The 23,737-nt window shown below is 40.1% G+C and overlaps 1 protein-coding gene across 1 annotated transcript; it reads right to left on the bottom strand.

The window, feature by feature from the left end:
• Positions 1-9: 9 nt before the first annotated feature.
• On the bottom strand, positions 10-20,422 carry CCDC187 (coiled-coil domain containing 187). The gene is made up of 20 exons (XM_040530996.1): positions 20,362-20,422; positions 20,138-20,248; positions 19,181-19,284; positions 18,396-18,529; positions 17,865-18,010; positions 17,564-17,751; positions 16,917-17,004; positions 16,053-16,199; positions 15,437-15,609; positions 12,589-12,773; positions 11,915-12,027; positions 11,212-11,380; positions 10,160-10,281; positions 9,769-9,908; positions 9,173-9,252; positions 5,890-8,768; positions 5,330-5,671; positions 4,854-4,997; positions 4,283-4,408; positions 10-3,973 (listed from the first exon to the last, which is right to left on the bottom strand). The coding sequence occupies exons 4-20, from the start codon at positions 18,517-18,519 to the stop codon at positions 3,782-3,784; spliced, it is 5,358 nt and encodes a 1,785-aa protein (XP_040386930.1). The 5' UTR covers positions 18,520-18,529; positions 19,181-19,284; positions 20,138-20,248; positions 20,362-20,422; the 3' UTR covers positions 10-3,781.
• Between the last annotated feature and the right edge of the window lie 3,315 nt (positions 20,423-23,737).

Raw genomic sequence — 23,737 nt, 5'->3', positions numbered from 1 at the left:
CCCGCCCGAGGGCCGCGGGGGGTTCCCCCCGCACGGGGAGCGGGGGATGTCGCAGCCCCGCGCGGCCAAACGGGCTCCGCACGGGTCGGGGGAGCGGGCGTTGTCCCTCCGGGGGTGGCCGCGGGTCCGCTGAGGCCCTCGGGTAGGGTGAGGCGGGGTGAGATCGCTCCCCGGTGCCCCCTGCGCGGTGCAAAGCCGTGGCTGCTGTGTTGAGATCCGCTTGTCCCGTAGGGCTCCCTAAGGAGACGGGTAGGATGAAGTAGGTTAAAGCAGTGCAGGTATCTCGGTGGCTGAGTTTAACACGCAGGCAATCCACTGCGGGAACCAGTCGTGGCCTCAGAGAGCCGGGAGCTGGGTTGAAGGCAGCGTAGCCTCGCACTGCCCCGTGGCGTCCCGCAGCCGGCAGGAGGGGGACAGCTCTCTTCAAAGCAGGCGCCGGTAAAAAGCTGCACGTAGGATGCTGTGAGTCTGACAAGTTGTTAGATGCCGTCCTTTACTTGAGTGTGCTTGTGAGCCGGGAATGCATTGTAACGCCTCTTACAGCTGTAGCCACAGTACGAAGGTCTCCTCTCAGTTGTAAATACAGGGTTAAGAAATTTCGTTACGTTAACAGAGGCAGAAAAACAACACAGAGAATGTCCCCAGAGGAAGAATTCAGTGGAGTTTAAGGACTGGGGATGACGAAAGGCTAAAGTCCCCTAAAAGTTGATTCTTGCTTCCTTTACTCACAAACGGTCCTTTTAATCCTTCAAGACCAAATAGAAAACGAATCCAAATTCTTACTTCGTGCACTCTGCTGTAAATTCGGAGGTGAGAATCTAGTTTATGATCATTTATGGCCAGCAGTACACAAACAGTGCAAGAGTAGGAATCTTAGATGCAATAAAAATCCTCTCGTCTGAGAACTGAGTAACAGATTCTGCCACGTTTACCTATTTTTTCCCTGATTGTCTCTTTTCTTGACCATTAATGTCTAAAGTTGTTCAGTCACATATCTTTTGCATCCATATTCACAGCTCAAGTTGTTTCCTTGTATCACATTCCATTTGAGGGGTTTTCCATTCTCTATTTTTTCTCTGTTCTGGAAGTAACAAAATGAGATGGTTACAGTGGTGGAATCCAAATGCATTTAAAAATGGAAAAATTTGTGGCAGGTGCTAATTAGGATTTTAAAATTGACAGCGTGTAAGGTATTTTAGAGTTCATTTTATTCCGAAAAATTATTAAATGCGTGAAGATGAAAGAGATGGATTACAGGAGAATTAAATGTAGGGTTTAACTGAGAAATAATCATTTTCTATGAAAGATAATGACTCCTCTTGAGGCTAGTATCAAGATTTATTGACCTAGGAGGTTAATATTGATCAAAACCAAGGCAAACAAAATATTAGACCTTGAAGTAGAGTAATCTTGATATTGAAGTCTTGCTGCTGACTGAACAGGTCAATATATCTGGGTGCCAGAATCTAAGGTTTTGAACACATAATGGTGGGGGATATTAAATATGTCTGACATGGTCTGTGTACACACTTTTTATTCTCATCAGCAGTAGTTACTTTATGGCTATGTCCTTCTGAATATAGCTATCTTGCACAGATTCGGGCTTCACTCACAACTCTAGTTGCAAACATAATGGTTATCTTCCTCAAGCGTAACATATAGCAGTCTGAAATTAAACAAGTCCTTCGCCTATTCATTCACATATATAAATGATATTTTTAATAGCTTTCATTCCAAACACACAACACAGATGCTGGTGCTGCTGCTGCAGAACCACAGCGACAACAAACTGAAAATCTGTAGTGCTTCAATATATAGATCTGTCGTTATATCCAACAATTTGTCTATAAGTCCAGTGGAAAAAAAAAGCATTGAATTAAATCCTACCATAAGCTGACAAGAAGAAAGCATTAATCTTAGAACAAATAAGTTACCTGGATTAATTAATCAGTGAGGATAAAGGTCAGGAGGGCGGTAATTCTCACCTAAGAAGGAAGAGCTCAGTTAATGCTGCATCTCAGCAGTGCCATCAGCTGCAGGGTCTTACCAGAGGATCTCAAACTAGGAGAGTCAAGGCTCCAGCTACAGCAAAGTCAGTTAATTCAGTTAATCAGTTAAGGAAGGCTAGGGCTGAGCCTTTGTCCTTACCAGCAGAAGGAATACAACCTTTGCAGAAGACTATAGCCTAAGCTCAGCGTGTAAAATGTTCCAGGCTGTATCAATGAGTTAGAAATAAATTTCTGCCATATATGGCAGACTTCTTAGAAGACGTACCACTTGGGACGTGAAACTAGTTTACAGGATATGATCAGCAGTTAAGGTGCTTGAAACAGAAGTTACCTTTTTATTTCTGTTCATAGGTCAGCTACTGTGACAGTGCTTTTTAATGTCCCGAAGATCTATTTCTAAAACAACAAAACAATTCCCATTCACTAATGGGAGTAGCACTATATACAATTTAATCTGAAGTCAAATAGAATTTCAGTAAAAATAAGAGACAGAGGGGATTTATTTTGTTTATTCAGAAAACAATTCAATATGAAAACAATTGAACCATCAGTACCTAAACTGAAACAAAGCGCCTTTCAATTTTTAAAAATTGTATTAAGGGTCCTGCTTTTCATTTGAAAGACTCCCTGAAGGAAGGAGAATTAAATAAATCTACTTACATTCAATTATTTAGTAACGAACAATTTCTGAATGCCATTATGTAACACTTGCATAAGATTTGTTTTAAACATTAACAAATACAAATTTATCATTAGTCTTAATGCAAAATAGGTAAAAGCACAGTACTATACATTGTTAAAAATTAACACATTCGAGGAACACTTACATTTCCTTCTTCAAATCTTGATTTTTTCCAATTTTACAAATACAAAATAAAATAGGATTGTTTTCTTCTGATTTGCCAGTTAACGTACATCCTCAGGTGTTTAGACAGCGTTGGAATTCAAAGGGCTCATATAAATTCCGTGATAAGGAACGCAATCAAATGCACATATTTATTATTCAGAAATTGAAGTTACTGGTAGAAAAGCATCCCATTTAAAGTGCATTACATCAGTATGTCTCATTTACATGAAGTTACAGACATTAGAACTGAATGTTTGGCTGTAGATCCTGCCATATGCCACATCTCTCAAGTCATCTCTGGGCTAATTTAAAACCATTCCACAGGGTGTAAAAAAAATGGTCATTTTCTCAGTCACCTTTGTTATGCTGCTTCACCCATCAGGCAAAGTTGTAGACATGATCCAATTGGAAGAGTTTATTCCAAAAGACAGAGGTCCATAGCAATTCAGTTTCTGGGAGATTTAATTCCATCTGTACCCGTGTGTTCTAAAAACATTGATTTTCCAAACAGTATTCTCAAAATACAGTTCTTCCATCATCATTCACTATCAGAACATAACAGAATAAAATAATTTACACATAAATTGGTTTTGAACTCTGTTTGTATAATCAGACTCCTATACAATTTTAAACATATGATGCTCTTAAAATGCATAGGTGAATAAAGTGCCATCTTGATTAAAAAAAGAGACATGAATAAGATTTCCACGCCACTTAGATTCCACATAACATCGGTCTAAGAAGAACATTGATCTTAATGAGCATTCCCAGAGCTCAGAACTCAAGAAGAATATTTTATGTAATATTTTTCTATGTGCTTACGTCTCTGCTTGCATCCTTTCATTGTAAATATGAATGTATAACTTAGGCCACACTGGTATTGGGTGAAGTTCAGAACTAAAATTCTTAATCACACATTCTTGCCTTAAAAGTCAGGGATTAAAATTCCACTATTAGGGAAAACTTCACAGGCTTTTCTCAGATAAATCTTATTAAGAACTCTGATTGTATCAAGGATCAAGCTATCAAATATGTTTTCAGTCATTCTCATCTTCACAGTTAATTCATCATCATCATAGTAAGTCCACTGAGATTCTTCTCTGCGGAGCTCCTGAATCTAAAATATAACATGGATATGAATGTTTACTTGAAGAACAAGAGCATGGTCAGTTCTAAAAGGCAATAAGAAGCTGTGCCTAATCCAACAATTTATATATGCAAAATCCACTCAAACCACTCATAAGAAAGGAAAATACTAGGTTATTATTGCAAGTGTAACAAAAAGGAAGACAATAACTCGAATTTCTGTGTGTTTTTTTTTTTTTTTTTTTTTTTTTTTTTTTAACGTAAACATGATTCTCATAAAAGCATGAAAATTTCTAGTTAAACTAGAAGTAAACAAATCTCCGTCTGGGTGTCTGCTTACCAGAATAAGGTCCACTCTGTCTTTCTCACAGTTTCCATACTTGGTCATATTAAGTAGTTTTCTTTTCATTTCTAAGTCATTCTTTTCCAGGTTCATTATTTTAATGACTTCACCCTGAACAAATGTCTACAAAATAAGAGAGGCTGAAAAGAATTGTTCTCATTGGAAACCTATCCCTGTGAAGTTTGCAAATGAGTGAAAGGGGCTAATGTCAAGATCCAGCTTCCAATCTAGAAACACCCTAGTGTTTGGGGAACAGATCTAGATGTAGCTAAGTAGTACTGACCAACCAATGCATTTTAAACGTGAGATTAGAGGTTACGCCTAAGATCATAACCACAGAGATTTAGAAGTCCAATTCCCATTCCTCTATTGAGCTCCATGCACTTGGAATATTTAGACTGATTAGCTCAGTCTATTTATTCAGGCATTTCAGATCAATGCTGTTTTCTTCTCTAATCACCTCAGTTACAATGCCAGCACCCTCCCAACATCTTTGCCCTTGTGTCATTGCAATGTCTGCTGTCTTCACTGACTCTTGTTATTGTGCACTTTGCATTCCAGAACTTACCTTGACCTCATTGACATCTGCTCTTCTGCAATGAGATCTGGAACGGCGAGATCCCAAATTTTCTTTTGACCATGGAAGTCTATTTGGATTTGCAGTTACTTGATATTCTGCACATAGCACCTCACGAGTCAAATCAAATATAACCTGTAACAACAAAAACAGTACCAAACTGAGTACCGACTCTGATACCCTTTCAAAAGTTTTCTTACTGTTTGATGAAAAATAAAAGGCTCCTGACAATATTCAGTCTTATGAAAGAAGAGCTCTAGCAAAAGGCTTGCATCATAGCAAGGATATCTGTCCTAGTAAAATTATTTTGCAGTTGATTAAAAGAAGCAATATATTTTGCAATAACTCTTTCAGTGTTCCTTTGCTATATTTAGTATTAGCAGCTAGAATAATAGTAAGTAGTAGCTAATATGATTCAGGCTACAGAACGCTAGGAAAAAATATATTAATAACTGTTTTAAAAATACCTGATCATACATCCTCTTGCTTTCTGTTTCCAAACCATTCCCTGGGAAGTCATTACATTCAAAATGCTTTGGCACACTAATTCTCTTGAAATTTGAATATATGTTTTCTGGAGTCCATAATTCTTCTACAGCAGATGCAGACAATTTTTTAACATACGAACTGTAATGTGGAACCACAAGAGGAACCTCCACAGTTTTCTTCCAAGGAGCTGAGTGCCAGCGATCCAATTTGTACAAGTACTGCTTTTGTGTTTGTCTTTCGAGGGTATGTTCATCAGAATTAGGCTGATCGAAATCTTCAGAGCTTCCAAAAACACCCGCATCAAGGATTTTTATAAGGAACTTTAGTAGGGAGAAAAAGAAAAAACAGATGACATACCCCATATTTTTCCACAATTTTTGAGGTATTGAAATTAGCAAATTATTTAAGGTTGCACTTAAAACTAAGGAATCAGATTCTTTTACTCATAGGCTCAAAACAAGCGGGCAACAGAAATGCTTGCCTGTGTAGACCCAATTTCAGGTTGAACACTCAGACAAAAAACTTTGACTCTACTTACAGGCAAAGTGGTTGGAGAAGTCTCTGAAGATGAATGAAATATCTTGTCTGCTTTTGCTCCATGTTTTCTTTTAATCTTCTTATACTCTTTAACTGCATCATCTACAAATTTAGTCACAATTCTTTCTGCTACTGTGCGACAACCATGCATGCTAAGCATGTTGAAGTCACACAATAAAACATCAGAAACCTTTGCTGATTGCTCAGATAAGCTAGCAACTGGATTTTCTTTGACGAGAAACTGTTTCAGATTGTCTTCTTGTCTTAGGCCTTTGCCATAATTCATCACGTCTATTTCAAAGGCACTTTTATGTTTGTGTTGATCTGTTTCAGAAAATGCAATTAATGTGTCAAACAGAAGTTTTTTATTGAGTTCACCTGTGATATCATCAGCAAGTATATTTCTTTTCTGATCCTCTAACCAGCAACAAATATTTTTGCTTGTGTTTACCCCATCTCTGCTGCTGGTCTTATTTTTCTTTAGAAGCACATCTGCAAGCATCCCTTGTTTTATTTGGGTAACTTCTGTTTTTTCTTTATCTGATGATTCCAAGCACATTAAATTATTTTGACAAAGGAATTCATTACACTTACACTGGTCAGAATGCGTGAACTTCTGACCTTTTCCAGACAGCAAGGCAACGTGTAACCTAGACTGGTTTTCTGGCATTTCTGATCCTCCTGCACTTTTCGTGTCTTCAGTGTTCTTCTCTGTTACCCCTGTGCCCTGTTCATCAGCTTCAGGGTATTTGCAGTCTCTTTTGAAGGATTCATCATCATAGGAGGAGTCTGAGTCTTCGTCCCCAGTGTTATTGGAACCACTGTTGTTATCCTCCAAGAGGTGTGAAATCTCATTAGGCCTGACAAATATACCACAGTGCTGAGCACACTCAAAATACTTCACCCCTTTGTAAGTTCCAGCATGATCACCTTCAGCTTTGTCAAGTGCAACACCAGCCCAGTGGCCACAATCAAAACAAGTCCGTCCTTTGAACATGAGGGTTCCAGGCTGGGTCTGCTTTACTAACACTCTGTCCCCAATTTCAAATGATGATAATGGGTCAGCACCATCCTCTTCAGCTTTGGGTAGTGTTAAGTATGTTTCACATTGTTTCATTGTGGAATCAGGATTTTTACTGGCCTGACCAGAAAAAATGGGATTGGACACAGGCAGACACTCCAAATACTGTAAAGGTGTCTCATGTTCTCCTCCTTGGTATTCTGATAGTTCTTGTGCGAAGGAGGACTTATCTTCTCTAACTAAAGATTGTTCTGAGACATTACCATCCTGCACTGAAAAAACATCGGTTGGCTCTCGACTGAGCAGGGGAAATTCTTCAGGCACAACGTTATCAAGTAATGGGGATAATGCATCCATTCTCAGTGATGTGTCTTCATCCATACACTGTCTAGTCTCTGAGACTGTCATTTGTTCTGGTGGAGATGGGAAATCATCCATACTAAAGCTAGAATCATCATTTTTCATTGCATTTACACCTAACGGGGGAGGAGGAAGATCTTCACTTGGAAATGACAAATCCTTTTTATTAGAGGATGGCAAGTCAGCACTTCCATAGGACAGCACTTCATCAACAGGAGACAGTATTTCTGACAAGGTATCCTCATCAGCTGGAGGGAGGCCCTCATCACTAATAAAAATTGTATCATCTTTACCTTTGGAAGAGCAGTTTTCAGCTTGAAACAGTTGCTTTTTTGAGGAGGTGGAAGAAAATCCCTTCCCCAATTCCTCTGTGTCTTGCCTTTCAGTTTTTGAGTGATTTTGATTTCCTGGGGCCACCCTTTGCAAAGACTCAAACGAGTAGGTTTCTGTATGTACTTCCTCAGAAATTCCTTGCACAGACGTGGGCAGAGATACAATCTTATTGAGTTTTCTGGATGCAAGTCTCTCATTCAAAAGCTGTGCATGATTATTTCGCGCTGCTGCATTTCTGGAAGACAGACATGCTACTAATTTACCATCTGTAATACCTTTCTCAGGGGGAAGAGAGACTGTGCTACTAAATTGGTCAGTAGCCAAATTTAGATGTTTCAAAGAATCCATCAGCAGAAACTGCTTTCGCTCTCTGCTGTGATCCATTAATAAACTGTTAATTCCACCATCCTTTTTCACTCTGCTGGTTGTAGAAGTAGGCTTCTGCTGTTCAGAGATCTTAAGTGGGTAAATACCATCACTGCCCAAAGAGCTGGCAGCTGCATCTTTTGAGTTTTCTGAGGCTTCCAAATTTGGCTTATCCATTCCCTTGGCTGGTTTTTCAAACTGGAAGGGATCCAGTGGCTTTATTTTGAAGGTATTTGCCTTGTCTGTTGGAAGGAAAGAAAGCAAATGATCAGGGCACCCCTGATCTGAAGCCTCTCCAGGGTATTTCCAGGAGTTCTGAGAGAGTGATGAAATCTTTGTGCTGTTGTCCTCTTTGGGTGCTTCATGTTCGTTACGTTTGTCACTGTGTAATGTTTCCTTTCCAATACTTGCTGCTATTGGCATCTCTTTTGAAGTGTTAGGAAATGCATCATTGTTATCATAGATAAGCTCTTCCGGGATACTGATATCTGTGTCCTTTCCATTTTTCACCTCTAATTCAGAGTCTGAAGTAGAGCTTTCTGAGATGTCTATCCAAACTGCAGACACTTTCTGAAATTCTGAGAGAGAAGAGTCGGATTTGGCACTTTCACATCTTGGAGAGAAGTCGTCTGACTTGGACGATGACTCAGCAGAAGCTAATCCTTTGCAAAACACTTTTAAAGTTAGTTCTTCATCAGAAGCTTCATGAGAATTATGGTTCAAAGGCTCCAAACATGGACTGCCATCCACACGATGAATCTCACAAGGGAAAGACATTTCCATTTCTTTAACTGGAACAGCTAAAAAAATTCAGAAAAATATTTTATAGAAGTGCTGATAGGTAACTTCTGATTCAAATCTGGTAATCCTCAGCAGTAAATTGCATTCGAAAGTCAGCAGCATTAAATTCACAACTTGAAGATTATTTTTAATATCAAATTGTACAAAAAATGAGACATCAAATAAAGATGAAGAAATCAGTAACTTAGTAAGCAAGCTAATACAATAGCGTCCAAGGTAGTTGATCAGAAAGGTTTGAATGCAGGGTGTACATTAAGATCTTTATTATTTTAGCCCAAAGAGCAACTTCACTGCCTGGTACAGGCAGCAGACTTACCGTCTATGGACGACTCCAGGAAGAATTATTACTCAGATTATATGTTAAGTAAATGTAGAAGCCTTGTTGGGAAAAGGCACTTCTTACCTTCTGAAGACAGAATTTCAGAAGGTGCTTTTTCATCCATATGCACAACTTCTGCTTTTCTCTCAGAGTCTGTGCTAACCCTGAAAGTACCACGTTGTAATTAGATTAAAACTGAAGTTATAAAGTGAAGGCACTCAGTGGCATTCAAGAACGTTGGTGCAGAACATCAAATTTCTTTGGGTGTATTTGCTACCTACAGACAGCGTAATGCAAAATGCCTTGTTTTTAGCTGTTACTTCTGATGCTTTCTGTCTAGCCCAGTCTTCTGAAGACAATACTTTTTTTTCCAAGTTGATTTCAACATACCTTCAACTAACTCCAAAAAATTAAACATCCTAAGAAAAACTGGCAGCCAACATTTGATGAATGTGGCATGTATTAAATCATATTATTTTGTGAGAGGTTTTTTTTTTTTTTTTTTTTTTTTTTAAGTGTTATACAAGAAAAAAATCCCAGGTTAAGGTCATTATGGCCCGCCTCCCCCCTTTCCACAACAGAACCAACTATGGGCATTAAACCCAAACAAGGCAATGTTTGACACATCGATAAGAAGCAGAATGTATACCAGGTGGTCTTGACCTTGACAGATATAGTACCTCTGCTGCTCCTGTAGTGAGTTTTCCTTCCTTAACTGCGCTTTCACTACTGTAGCTTCATTTGAAATCAGTGCTGATCTTCTTTCATTATCTTCAATGTCAAAAGAAGGATCTTTCTTCTGTGTCTGAGTGTGAAGAGACTATGATCAAGAATTACTAAATTACACAAGGAAACTAAAGAATGCCAATGAATTGCTACTGAAATTCCCTCAGATTTAAGGACAATATTTTAGCTCAGTACAACAAAACTCAATACAGCTTCAGCTTCTCAATGTGCAAGCTGACTTCTGAGTGTAATATCTCCATGACAGCCAACACTGAGGATTTCTTCTGATGAAAATTTAGGTGAGAAAAGAAACCGGTACGCTAAAACTATAAGCTTGCCACATACCTGAAACGGACAGGAGTCCTGCTCTTCTCTTGGAGTTCTGTGACTTCTCTGCTCCCCATGTACTTCCTCCACTGTCAGAGAATCATTCTCTTGATCTTCCACTAAGGATGGTGCATCGTCACCTGAAACACAGGTTACTCAGCACAGAAGGCAAATATGAGGTTCTCCATCACCTCAGTCATGCTAAGTGCCACGACTAGAAGAATCTAAGGCTTGCTGCTGGAGTTCATGTCACCTATGCACTCACACTCTAGGTTATGAAAGAGCGTGAGACTCCTGCCAAATATAAAGCCAAAACACTAATGGTGAAATTGTAATCCATTGAAATCCATGGGAAGCTCTCTCTACCTGAGGGACAAGATTTATATAAGACAGTTTGTTGTCCACATGCTAAGAGCGAGGCTTGAGAATCCAGTAAGTGTGCAGCCTCTGCAAAACTTCTATCATTAAGATTTAGTAACAATGGTCTTGATTACAGACCTATAGCCTCACTCACTATGGTATCTAGGAGGAGATGCAGAAAGGTAGCTAATTAGAAAAACAAAAATATGAAATATTACCACAAAATGCAAGTATTTAATAATACAGAGATTATGCATACCCAGAACTCTATAAATTATATAACCAGCTCATATATAACAGCCAGTTTTATTTTTATATGTTGTAGTGAGAGCAAGAAATATGAACTGAGAATAAAATCTGGAAACAAAAATAACTGCAGCATGCGCTGTTGAAGTCTATATTCAACTGATCTATGTTCCTTTAAAGTGAACACCCTTAAATTATTTAAAAAATGCCTCAAAAGAAAGTAAATTGTTAATGACACAATCAGAATAAGTTATGATTTTGTTCTGAGGAAGCAGTGTAATCATATCTCATAATAAACCTTAGAGAGATCTCCACCATCTTACCTAGCAGTGATTTATACTTTAGGTATAGTGAGCAAGACACTTCGGTAATAAATGAGAAGACTGTCTCTCTTTCTGTCTGGATTAAAGTTTGATTGAAGTGGTTGAAACAGATTGGACATAATAGCATTAAATATGATTTACCTGTTTCTTGAGGAATATTTGCTGACTGAACCTGGCATAAGTTACACAGAGTAGAAAGCATCCCCAAGCTTTTCACTGTAAACTTGCTGTAACAGGGATTAATATCTTCATTATCTTTAGGTTCTATCTTTGGGTCTGAAATAAATGCCTTTTCCTTCAGCACAGATTCCTAGAGCATAAATATGCAAGAGATAGAATTAATGTCTTAAGGGAAAGGGACTTTGCTGTTAGCAGACTGGCACAGAGATCAGAGATTAAAATACACGTTTGCACTAGTCTTCATCTAAATATCAGCGTATATAGACTCGAAATATAAGAGTGTATATACTCTCTTTAGGGTAGCGTCACTGATGTAGGAAATAGGAAAGGAACTAGTCTCTGCAACTACTATGGACAGCTGATAGTTTATTGCTTCAAGAGCAGGAGGTTTAGTTTCTCCTGGTGCAGCACAGCACTTCGCAGCAGGAGATGGCTTAAGTGTGTCATCACCAGTTAACAACATGGAGAAAAGGGAACAGGCAGGAAAGCGATAATAAGTCAGCCCATGTGAAAAATTAGTGTTTAGCTGAAGTGCCCACAGTCAACACACAAGGTTATTTCTACTTGCCCAATGAGTCTTGTGCTGGTCCTGTCTTAAGGCAGATATAACCTGGGACACCGTTACTTTAAACAGAAATGGATTTCCAGAGGTGATTTTTCTTACCAGAATCGCACACTTTCTGCCATCTGTTGTAATGGATGTGGCTATAGCTTCATCCGTTCCAGCTGAGTTTGCATGTTCCAGATGTAATAAAATGTGATCCTGAGCATTAAGTTCTGAGAAGTTACAGCATGAAGTTACAATATTTGAAGACCTGCATTTTTTTCCCCCATGAATAAATTGACTGTCGTCTTTGGTTTAACTAAGTCAAAAATATTTATAGTTTGAATAACTTATTGTTGCCCTACACATTCCTTGTCACTACAACAGAAGCTGAAAGGAGCAATAACCTTATTCGTCTAATCATCATCTTTCTTATCTTCTGCTTACATAGCAGCAACTGTAATGCCCACTTCCAGAAATTTCTACACACGCTCTTTTCATCTGTGCACAGGTAGTAAGTACCTCAACGAGACAATTTACACCTTTGCTACACCTTCTTGCTAATCCTGAATAGATCCTGGTACCAAAACCCACACTGGAGGTGACCAAGGAACAGATTAGCATCACAAGTTCTCTCTCATAGGCTAGTCAGCTTGACAGTCCTCTACTGAGAGATCATCTGAACTGCTCCAGAAAACAGCTGAGATTTCAACTTTTGCTCTAAGTCATTCAATTTGGCTAAACATTCACAGTTGGCTACAGAAATCTTCTCAGAAGTCTTCTATGTCGGGTACCTGTGTTTTTGCAGTCTTTAATCATGAAGACCAAGCCTGTGGTTTGACTGGTGGCATCACACACTTTCCTGGTCACTGTTCCAGACACATCGGGACCTTGCACAACAAGGGAGTGCTCCAAACTTGGGGACTCCTCTGCCCATTTCTGACATTGTACTGGTGTTTTCTTGTTCTCAGTAGAAAAGCTGGAAACAGTTAGACGAGGAATTAATGATTGGGAATTGTTGTCATGTTCTCTTGTTAATCATGATAAATCTATGCGAAGTCAATAAAGGTATGAATTAAATGTTTCTGGTAGCCCTTGACAGTACCTGTAGAGTGCTTGCACATGCATAAGTTTATAAAATAGCAAATTATTTCTCTATTCTCCTCCATCTCACAATACGCTATTTTATAAAGTCGGGTTTCTTATCTTTATAGACAAGAATAGGAAGAGACCAGAAAAAGTCATCGGCACTGAAAAAGCAAAAATAGTCATACTCTGAACCTGAATGATGCCAGCTTGTCTATTTATAATAATAATTAGAAGTTCTGTATTCCTTGTTTGTAGTATTTAATATCTGTTAATGAAACTCCAAACCAGCAGCTTTTCCTGCATGTTGGCAATTTATTTGTTTTGGTTCACTTTCACTTTACAAGTATCTCCCAACTCCTTCCATTCCCTTACAGCCCTGCTTATTAACTGCCTTCCTGATCAGTATAAAATATTAACATACCCGCACTGGTGGATAGATAGCATAATTATCACTCTACACAGGGAACAGATCTATATGTAATAACACAACAGCCAGAGTTTCGGTGCATTGAGCTCCACCAGGCCCTGTCTGCTCTAGACGTACTCTAATATTCACTGTTCTCCTATGAGTAGGCTTGTCAATAATAAGAAGTGAAAGCACAGCCAAGAAACCTTTTAAAGATTCTTGTGACTTATAATCAATAACACCATGAATTATAGATCAGTTCCATGCAGGGATTTATTTGAAAGCCTTTCCCTGTGGGGAACTTAAGTAAATGCACAGCCCTGACTCACCAGTCTGCAAAGGATCTGGATAATACTGAATGAAAGGGGTTTTTAATTCATGTAGATATATATTTGGCTTCAATTGTATCTCTCTTTCTGTAGACTGTACATTTGTTCATCTGAGCTTGTTTTGGACAGCTGCTGTTTTGAGCAGTGTGAATACTGCTGGGTCCTCATCTGCACCGCTCAGCACCTCCTGCTCAAGGTGAAGCTAATAGGGATGTTGGGGATACAGCATCTGGGGAACAGGAGGCCAATGATTTCTCATAAGTCTCACCAAACTCCTGAATTACATCTGACTGTGGGTATTTTACATGACACCTCTAAGCGTCAATTTAGACGTAAAAGTAAGCCCCATGTAGTACAAGAGGCTCCTGTGATTAAATCCCAAGTGAAACACAAACCTGCCCCTAAGGGGTTAAGTGATACCTAGGCTTAGAGCCAGCAGATGACAAAGGAGTGAATTTCACCAATTAAATCAATACATTTCTACTCATTTCATATGGGTATTTTGAAGTTTAATTAACATATAGTTGCAAAGTGCTTCAGGTTTGTACTTAAAAGCCATCATGAAAGTGTGAGTTACCATTAAATGTTGTATGTCATCATTAAAAATTATCCAGGTTATTAATGCTATGTGAATTAACTGGCTTAGGTCTGATGTCAAAGCTACCTTTGTTCCTAATATTACAGTGGTAGGTCCCAGTCCCACAGACTTTACACTTAACTGACACTGCTTAACAGTTCATACTATAGATAATCTTAGTGAAATGTTGTACCTGTGTGCACAAAAATGCAGTTTAAAAATGAATGTGTAAAGCCTGCAAAGCTTTCTCAAAGCATGGAGGATTGCAATACTGAATGCAAGAGTACGGAGATATTCTAATGAAAGCACAATGGCCTGGAGAACAAATATTGCTCCACCTTTTACACACAGAATTGAAGTTTATTACCTAGTGTAGCCCTTTCCATTCCTTCTCGTGTAGTCACTTTATGATGGCAGATCAACATGGCTTTTTTTGTGCATGGAACAGGCTTGTTGAACTTGTAATGATAAATCCAAATCACAGTATTACGTGGTTACATACACACATATACACACACACACACACACACACACACACTCTCTCTCCAAAATTCAGGCTCAGATTTTTTTTGTTGTTCTATTGAAGGAGCTGGTGTTTGTGATATAAGACAGAACTGAGATTATAATGCAGCTACCTTTGTAACGATGAGGAAGGAGTATAGGAGGGGTGGGCATGAACATCAGATGGAATCCCTGAAACAGTACAGCTGGGCTAAATAATGACTCAAATACCTTTCACGTAAAATCCAAAATTTCAATTAAAACACTTCTCCCCCATGCACAGAAGAGTACCTCATCTTCTTAAAGGGTAGAAAAATCTGAAAAAAATACACTGGTTCTTACTGATATATTGAAATGGTAAGTGTATTTTACCTGAAGAGTTTAGCAAGTGGTATGTAGAGAATCTCCAGCTATGGATCCAGATTTTAATTTACTTGGTGCTGTTCACATACCTTGCAATAAGCTGGTACCTGCCCCAAGAAGCTTACTGTTTTAGGCATGAGACGGTAGATTGGACAGATAGAGGACGCCGATCAATGAGACAGTATCGGTCAGAATGTTAAGCAGTGATCTGGATGCATCAATTGCTTGACCACAGAGGTTTTCAAAACTTATCATTATAAAACTCCCTCTTGGGAACATTTAAAGCTCACACAGTTATCTAGGCTATAACTGCTTCTGTCTTCTCTACTGGATTGATTTTTGTCTTCAGTTATCACTGTGGAAAGGGTTGTACTTACCTATCATACTTCTTGCTTTCTTTGTTCTTCAGCTGGACACAATTCTTTTTATCCCCAGTCATATCAGGCCTTTCTGAGCATGCTGTAGATTCTGCCAAGGAGTCAAACGTAGAGCTAGAAATCTGTCTTGTCTTTGGCTTATTTGCTTCTTCAGTTGCTGGGCTCCTTGTAAGCTAAAAGGAAAGAGATAGTGCGTAAGTTTTCACCTGGGTTCCTTAGTTGCAGTGTCAGTTCTTCTGACTTCAGTTATTATCCATTCAAATAAAAAACAAAAACAACACAAAACAAAACACAAAACAACAACAAAAAAACACACACACACGAACTCTTGTAACAGCCTCATTAGGACAGCAAAAGTAATCAAAGGGCTATGACTGAGTTTAGTGGTAACAACCTTAGGTGAGAATTGAATGTTTTGAAAGCATTGAAGTACCACTGCAGATCCAGGTAAGAACCTCTTATGTAAGAAACTTTATTTTAGATTCCATTGAAATAATGAAAAACATGTAATCCTTAAGAGACTAAGCCCTTCCTTGGGCTGTAACACACAGAAGTTCAAGCCTAACTCTACATGCGACTGTACAACTAAAAGCTATCACTCGTAAAGTGACTTAACCTTTTTCTTCCCAGTCAAATTATGCAGCTCTTCCTGGAGCTGTGCTGTTGAATGCTGCATCATTAGGATTTCTCTTTGCTGCTTTAATAAAAGCTTCCTTTCTTGATGGGCTGCCCTGTAGAGATTTTGCAGGTGCTGTATTTCTACCTAAACAAAGCAGAAGACGGAAGGAGTATAAAGAGCAAAGATAGTAGAAAAGAGATATACTTAAAAAAACATGTCTAGTATTTATTAACATAAGGCAATACTACTCTTAAAGCATCCAGAGAATTCAACATGCAGGTTATTTTTTGTTTGTTTCTAAAAGGATTTTTTTTGGGGGGCTTTTATTTTTCACTAACGCTGACAGAGATAGGGTATCTCTGAGAGGTGAGACCTTTGGAAAGGAAGTACCTTCAGGTCACTCAGAAGTATAGGATGCTTGTGGTACCCTGTTTGCACAGGAATTCCTTGAAGCAAAAGGGGGGCTTGTACTACACAAGGAGTAGAATAGAAGTCTTGTGTTTACTAAGTGTAATTATGAGCCCAGCATTACTTACGGTCAGGAAAGCAGACTATAAAATTAGCTTGCGGATTAAATTCATACATTTCAACATGAGAAGCATAAATCTACAGAAATCAGTGGAATCCTACGTACATCAGGTGCTATTTGTTATGGCACAAACAAAAGATACACAATAACATTGGAGTAGCGCAAAAAAAAGTTCTCCCCTGTGAGACTTACTGAGTGCAGGAAACAGAACAATAACACTAGTGACCTTTTCTCTTATGAGAAAATAAAAAATTTTGCTCCAGCCACCTCCCAGCGTTGCATCTTTCCACCACACACAAGAGGAAGCCTGGCTCCTCTTGCTGTAGCGTTACCTGCTCCTGTTCCAGCTCTGTTAAAATTTTGTGCTGCTTCTCAGCCACAGCAGAGGCTCCCTTACTATCCTGCAGGCTTTCCAGGAAGCTGAAAACCAGAGAAAGACAGGCATCACCATCAGATAATTTATTGCCATGAACATAAGTCTTGAAAAAAAAAAAAAAGATCAGGGACAGGAGCAAAGCTTCTCTCAGAACAGCCCTCAAGCAGCAGTAGCCATGGAAGGCTCTGCAGCAGTTCTGCTGGGCTTTGAGGACACCCAGGGCCACCCAGTCTGGAACTCTCCTGAGGTGTCTGGGCCTCCTGGGGAGGCCCAGTGCAGGGCACTGACTGGTGAGGGTCCCTAGCAGGACCTCAGCCCACACGGTGGGCTCTGCCCTCAGCCCCAGCAGGGTTCACCCATTGCTGAGGGACACCTCACACTGGCAGGGCTCACACCACACCTGAGGGAGGATGTGGCAGCCATTTCTGCCATGCTCTGAAGGGAGCAAGACCGTGCAAGCTCCTCTCCTTAAGAGATACGGATTTTGTACTTGCTCCTTTCCCCCAAAAGCAGTCAGTGTCCAGCCGTTCCCCTGCGGACCTGTCCCCTCACAGAGACCCATCCCCTCAGGGCAGGCTTGTGGTGACCTGCCCCCAGCCTCACCACTTCTGGTGGCCCAGCCAGGCCAGCTCAGCCCTGGCTTTTGCCCGGAGAGCTTTTCTGCGGAGCTTGAGGAGGGCAGCCTGGTGTCGAGCTCGCAGCTCCTCTCCCCTCAGACACTGCTCCGCCATGGCCAGACTGAAGTGGCAGAACGTGCTGGAGCTCCCATAGTGCTGGCCAACTTCGCTCCACTGGGGACAGAGCAGAGTACCAGAGTTATTGGAGAACTGCTGTGCGAGTGGCAAAACAAAAAAAACCCAAGAACTAGGAACATCCCGCAGGCCAGCAGTAGAGCTGGGGTTACCTGGCTGTCCAAGCTGGCCTGGTCACTGCTCTCTGCAGAGCCACCCACTGCACCAGGCTCCCCGTGGGGAGCATTTCCCAGAGGTGACGACAGATTCAAGGCTTGGTGGATGTGCAGCAGCTCCCCATCCTCTGCCGGCAGGGATCCTAAGGAGAGGAAGACTTAAAAACTGTAAGTAAAATATTTCTCTAACAAAAGGAAAAAAAAATGGAGTGATGTACCTTGTTTCTAAACTTGAATGTTTGGGCATAAAAAATGAAGGTTAGAGCTATATGCTTCTAATATACTCCCCGCAAGAAGCTGTTCACACAGTACATGAGTTAGCATCCCTTTGTGAATCCAAGGAGTCTCTCCAGAGACTCAGCAGCCAGGCTTATTCTTGTGCTGCCTTCAAAATTTTCAAAGTCAGTTTGGAAGTTAACAAAATTTGTAATTAAGTGTTCTAGCCCCTGGATGCTATGCTATATCTTAAGCAATGCTAGAAAGTGTTTGTTTACTCAGAACCACCAAATCCCTTAAATCAGAGTTCACCTTCTTGAAGGGTTGAGCAATATGAATCCCTTCCTCCTGGAGATTTTCTTTGTTCCACTATTTTGGGATCCACCGGACTGTGATCTCTTTCCATATTCAATTCAGATAGTTTCAGTGAATGCATCTCTTCATTACTGAAGGTAGGAAAGAAAGGTAATTTTTTCTTATTGCAGTCAGAGATTCAATTTCAATCCTTAGCTTTCATAGAAAAGTCCTCTGGAGGTTGAATATTTTATAAACTAGCATGGTGCTTATTTTTATGCAATACTGGAAGCTTTACCTGTGCAAATTTCCTTTCTGGTAATTGCATCAGTAAGAGTCTAAGAGCAACTATCAAGTCTTTAATCTATGCCACTTTAAATAAACATAAGAATGTGCATGTACAATATTTTCATTCATGCTAAAGTATGTGATAGTAAAGCAAAGTGAGGAAAAGGATATTCTTTTTCCATATATTTCTCAAAGGTGGTTCTACCTTAAGAAAAAAATAAAAATACACAAATTCCCCTTAACCCTGGAAAGATGTTTCTCCTATGGTTTGTGCATTAATCAGAGTAGAAAGACTATATCACAAAGATGGATACTTCACAGCAGAAGCTTGAACGATCAAAGGGATTAGACCCTAGTCTTGAAGGCATCAGGACTGCCATGTAAGCTGCTCCTAAACAACTTGAAACAAACATCTGTTTTAGGAACAATGCACAGCTCTGGAATCCCAAGTCATTCATATGGTCAAACCACAAGCTAAACCACTTGAGTGCCTCGCTGTGTACTGCACTCTGTACCTGCCAGATGCGTTGTCACCTTCGGACTGGAATCCTGTCCATGTTTGCTCTGCATGGTCCAGTTTCGGCACAGAAGAATAACTGCCTTTGGAGCTACTGCACAGCTGCAAAAACAGAAGTTGTCCATAGACCTGAATGATCTGTTCGGAAGGCAGAACTCCCCCGACCCCCCATCCTCTTAGATACAGATGTTTTCATAAATAATTATCATAGTTCCTAAAGAGCTATAGTAACTAATGAGATGGATACTACGCACAGTGAAAGAACTGTGGGGGCATATGGAAGAAAAGTGGTGTAACAGCTCACAAAATGTTTCTTATTTAGAGCTCTGTTCATGGGAGTTGGGGTACCATGCTCATCCCAAGGGCTTTAAAAAATAAATAAAATATCAAGAGAATTCATTGAGCTGAAGTATCTTCCTAAGTAAGTGTTCTCAATGATGTAAGAGAGTTTTGAATTGCACATAAGGCCTGAGCTTATGTTTATGTATGTGGAACTAGTTTTTTATTCTAACAAACAGTCGCTGAAGTCCATCAGTTTCTACGGGACTTCAGAATCCAGTGCAGAAAGGTAAACAATAAACAGCATGGTATTTTTTTCCTGAAATTATAACTTTTGGTTATGATTAGCATCTCACTATGCTCTCTTGCATAAACAAATATCACAGTAGTTATCTCCTGAGGACTTAAAACCCTTTCTCTTGATTTTACAAAAAAATAAGAGCTGCAGTATAATTTCAAAACCACAATCCAAATGACAGCCTAAGGAACTTTGTTACCTGAGAGATGTAGGCGCTTCTGAAAAACGTTACCCTGATCTACATTCCTTACCAGTTAAAAAAAAAAAAAAGTTTGGTTAAGGGACTTCAAGTGAGATAAAAAACAAAACTAAACATAGAGATTGGAGAAATGTTTTGCTGAATTCAGAAGCAATGGTACACAAACTGAAATAACTTGCCTTTAAATTGTCTTGAAGCAGGTCACTCAAGAACCTCTGGCTTTCTTGAACCTCTTGCTTTGCTTTCTCACTCAGCACTGTAAGTTGCTGTTTCTGCTGGAGCTGATGGGCCTGCATTAGGAAATAGCATGCTATAAATGATATTTTAACTGAGCCACGTGATTCCTCAAAACTGGGTCCCAGAGGGCAGCAAACTCCAGAAGAAGGCAGCACAGGTATCGTACTACCAACTCCTGTTGCACCCTGCTGCCTTTGGAAGGTAGTCCAAATACTGCTTTGGCTGGAGCAAAATAACCCATTCTTGCCTACCAGAGCTAATATGTGATTTATGAGTGGTGAATTAAGGTCAGCACATCCCCCTTGCAGCTACATGGGTCTTATGAACCTGTTGCAGAACCAGCTGATGTCAACTGATTATAGCCTAATCACACCTGGGTCCGGGGGTAGCTAGCACCATTTATTTATTTATTTATTTATTTTACCTGTGATAGCAGCACTGGCATTGCTCTTTGCATAGGTTGCTTACTGTACCTTCAGTCTGTGAGCCAGTAGGAGGGAGGTTTGTCTTAAATTGTCCAGATGGCTCCTGTGTTTCTCCTCCAGTTCTGCACAGCTAGGGTCTCCCACACCTGCAGAAGCTTAGAAAATAGATGTTAACTGTCACCATTACTTAATAAAAAATAAAATAAAAGCTGTGTTCCATTTAATAGGTGCCAGCTGAACAAAGTATCAGAGGTTACTAGAGGGAGGCAGTGGAAGCAGATTCTTTCAGATTCTAGTGGGGTGTTGCCCTCAAAATGCATTTCTGTGCTCTCAAAGTCCATGGAGATTTAAGGATTTGCTAGTATTTTGCTGGGAGGGATGGCTTGCTGGGTCGCAACTGAGGCTGGTGCACTCTGTAAACAATTTAACAGCATCGTGATATTTTTCAGTGGGGTCCCAGGGCATCTGATCCACAACTCTGCTGCATTTCAGACGTGGCTGTGCTTCTTCAAACACGCCTGAGTCTTAATACACAGACTTAAAGAGGAGATCGCTGAGAGGGGAAGGGGGCCATGTACATGGCTCCTACCTGCATTTTCCTTTTGAATCCTTCCAGGGCCTGTTTTTGGAGGCCTCCCAAATCTGACATCTGCCTTTTTTCCTGGAATAACTTCTCTGCATGCACTTACATCTTCTACCATATCTGAAGGAGGGAATTGTCGCTACCTCCAGCCTGACAAGAAATCTGTTAGCATAAACTCCTGCGAGTACTGGGGAGAGGGAAGGGGTAGGATTCAGAGGGGGCCAGCACCAGGAAGCAGAAGGATGGAGGAGCCATTCCCTTTCCGAGCCACACCCTGGCCTGAAGTCCAGAGGGTGCACTATTGCTGCTCTTTTTTCTCCCTGCTCCTTCTCTGCACCGTCAGAATCAGACCCACCAGTTACCGAAGAAGAAAAGCTTCCCAACCTCTCTGGGATCTCTAGCAGCATCACGTGTGCCCCTCCATCTTGCAGCTTCTCCCCTCAGGGGGTGCAGACTTGTCTTCTCTCTTTTGTCACAGGGGAAACAAGCCCGTGGAAAAAAGCTTTTGCTTTCAAGTGGGGTAAATATCTCTTGTTCCAGGTGCACCTATTGCACTGCTGCTTCCTTATTGGGACTCTCCTGTCTGTCTTTTACAATGTAGGTGATGTAATGTTTACCAGTGATATGTTCTCGGCTGCTCTGAGCTTCTCAGATGAATTGCTAAGCTTATGCAAACAGGTTGAGTGTTTACTCTGAGCTGTGACACTGTCAGAGCAACCAGAGTCATAAATGAATTGAAGTGTGGGTCATAAATAGAAATAGGTTTGACTTGGAAACTTCAGATAAAATCTGTAGCCCTATTCAGATTGTCTGAACCCAAATTACCCCATGCCCCAGGATAAGCCCACAACATGCAGGGCTTGGTTTTGTTTTAAATACTGAAGGATTCTTAACATGGGAAGGATCAGTGATGTGGACTTCTTTGCATGCCAAAATGCTTTGCATGTTTACAAGGATGTGAGTGAAATAAAATGTTAATGCTTCAAGCCTGATACAGATTTTCTGTTGGAATGTTGCTGCATTTTTATGAACAGCTTGATTGCGAATTTCATTTCCATCTTGGAGCGTTTCCAGTTATCAAAGTTTCTTACAATAGGAGGCTTTTCTTAACCCCCCTAAGACTGGGTGAAAATCTCATCTTTTATGTAAGTAATACATATCTCCTGGTTCTGGGTGGTTGTTTGAAAAGGCAAAATCACACTGACTGATTTAGAAATCACATGGCCATTAAAGAACTTTTTCATGAAAAAAAAATGTTTTAACCCCAATCTTTTCAATTCTGGGACCGATTCAGACTCTTTAATACTTATAGTTGCCAGAGATAATTTTGTGAAATGGTATATTTAGGAAAATCCTATGGGTGAAAGCGCCATTATTTCTACAAGAAAGTTTTATTACTTGTTTTAAGCAATGTAATAGAAAAAAAGTCAACTGAACAGCTCTTCAATAGGTATACAGATAGCTCATCATTTTCGGAGCTAGACGAGGATGCCCCCTTAAATACAAAGAAATAAGGTAACCTTATACAAAAAATTTACAACCTAAATCTATTGATGCTAAGTTGTCTGAGTAGTTTCATTGCTAACATCTGGGCCATTCTGAAGTACGGGAATCTGTTACTGTCAGGAAGTATTTTCAATTTGTGCTTCAGACTGAACAATGTTATTGCTGTTCTGCTCAAGGACTGACCAATGGTATTGATCTGAAGGTGAATAAAAAGTTTGTTCTGATCTGTTTTTCCTTCTCTCGAACACAATTTTCCTAACTGTGGCTGTTGCCAGATGCACTTCTTGTGTTGTGACATCCTGCATCAAAGAAAATACCATCTGGCTAAACTTCATGTCCTCTTACCTTATGATGAATGGCATTTTACTGCATACTCAGATAGCTTCAATGTTCATACACTCAGTCTTGTTTTTTACAGAATGCTATTTATTAAATCACTTTCCGCTGCACCTGCAGAATCTCAGTAAAGCCCTGTAGAATCTCTGTGACAAGTAATTAAAAAAGCTGGGCTAAAAGTCTCATTTTTCTAATCACTTGAAGCTAGGCAGAGGCACTTACTGCTGCTTTACTCAAGGACAGCTTTTCCTCTTTCTGCCCATGTCAGCAATCAGTCCAAAGCAGTTATTACAAAACTACATACTTGCAACTTTCGATAGAAGCACAACTTTGACTACGCTGATCGCCTGGAGGTATATGAAGATGGGTTGAAAATGGTGCTGAAAGGCTGCTGTGGAACGGAGCAGCAGATCCACGAGTATCTGACCCACTTGATACCCAAGTCAGGCAATCCTTCTCTCTCCAAAATTACTGCACTGTCTCTGTTGCTTTATTATTTAGTGATGCTCTTCAGGCAAGGGATGAAATGCTACCCATGCGTTTGTTCGTGTGCAGGAGCTGAGCCATGGTGTGCAGGAACAGAGCCATAGTGCTGACAGGTGAATGGAGATACAGAAACGAGGTTTGCTAGCTCCTGACCACAGCTGAGATATGCAGCACAAACAAATAGTGTGGCTGTTTGGCCCTTCTCT

The sequence above is a fragment of the Cygnus olor genome, chromosome 19, assembly GCF_009769625.2.
Source record: "Cygnus olor isolate bCygOlo1 chromosome 19, bCygOlo1.pri.v2, whole genome shotgun sequence".
NCBI classification, from domain to species: Eukaryota; Metazoa; Chordata; class Aves; order Anseriformes; family Anatidae; genus Cygnus; species Cygnus olor.
This window is presented reverse-complemented; position numbering and strand designations above follow the sequence as displayed.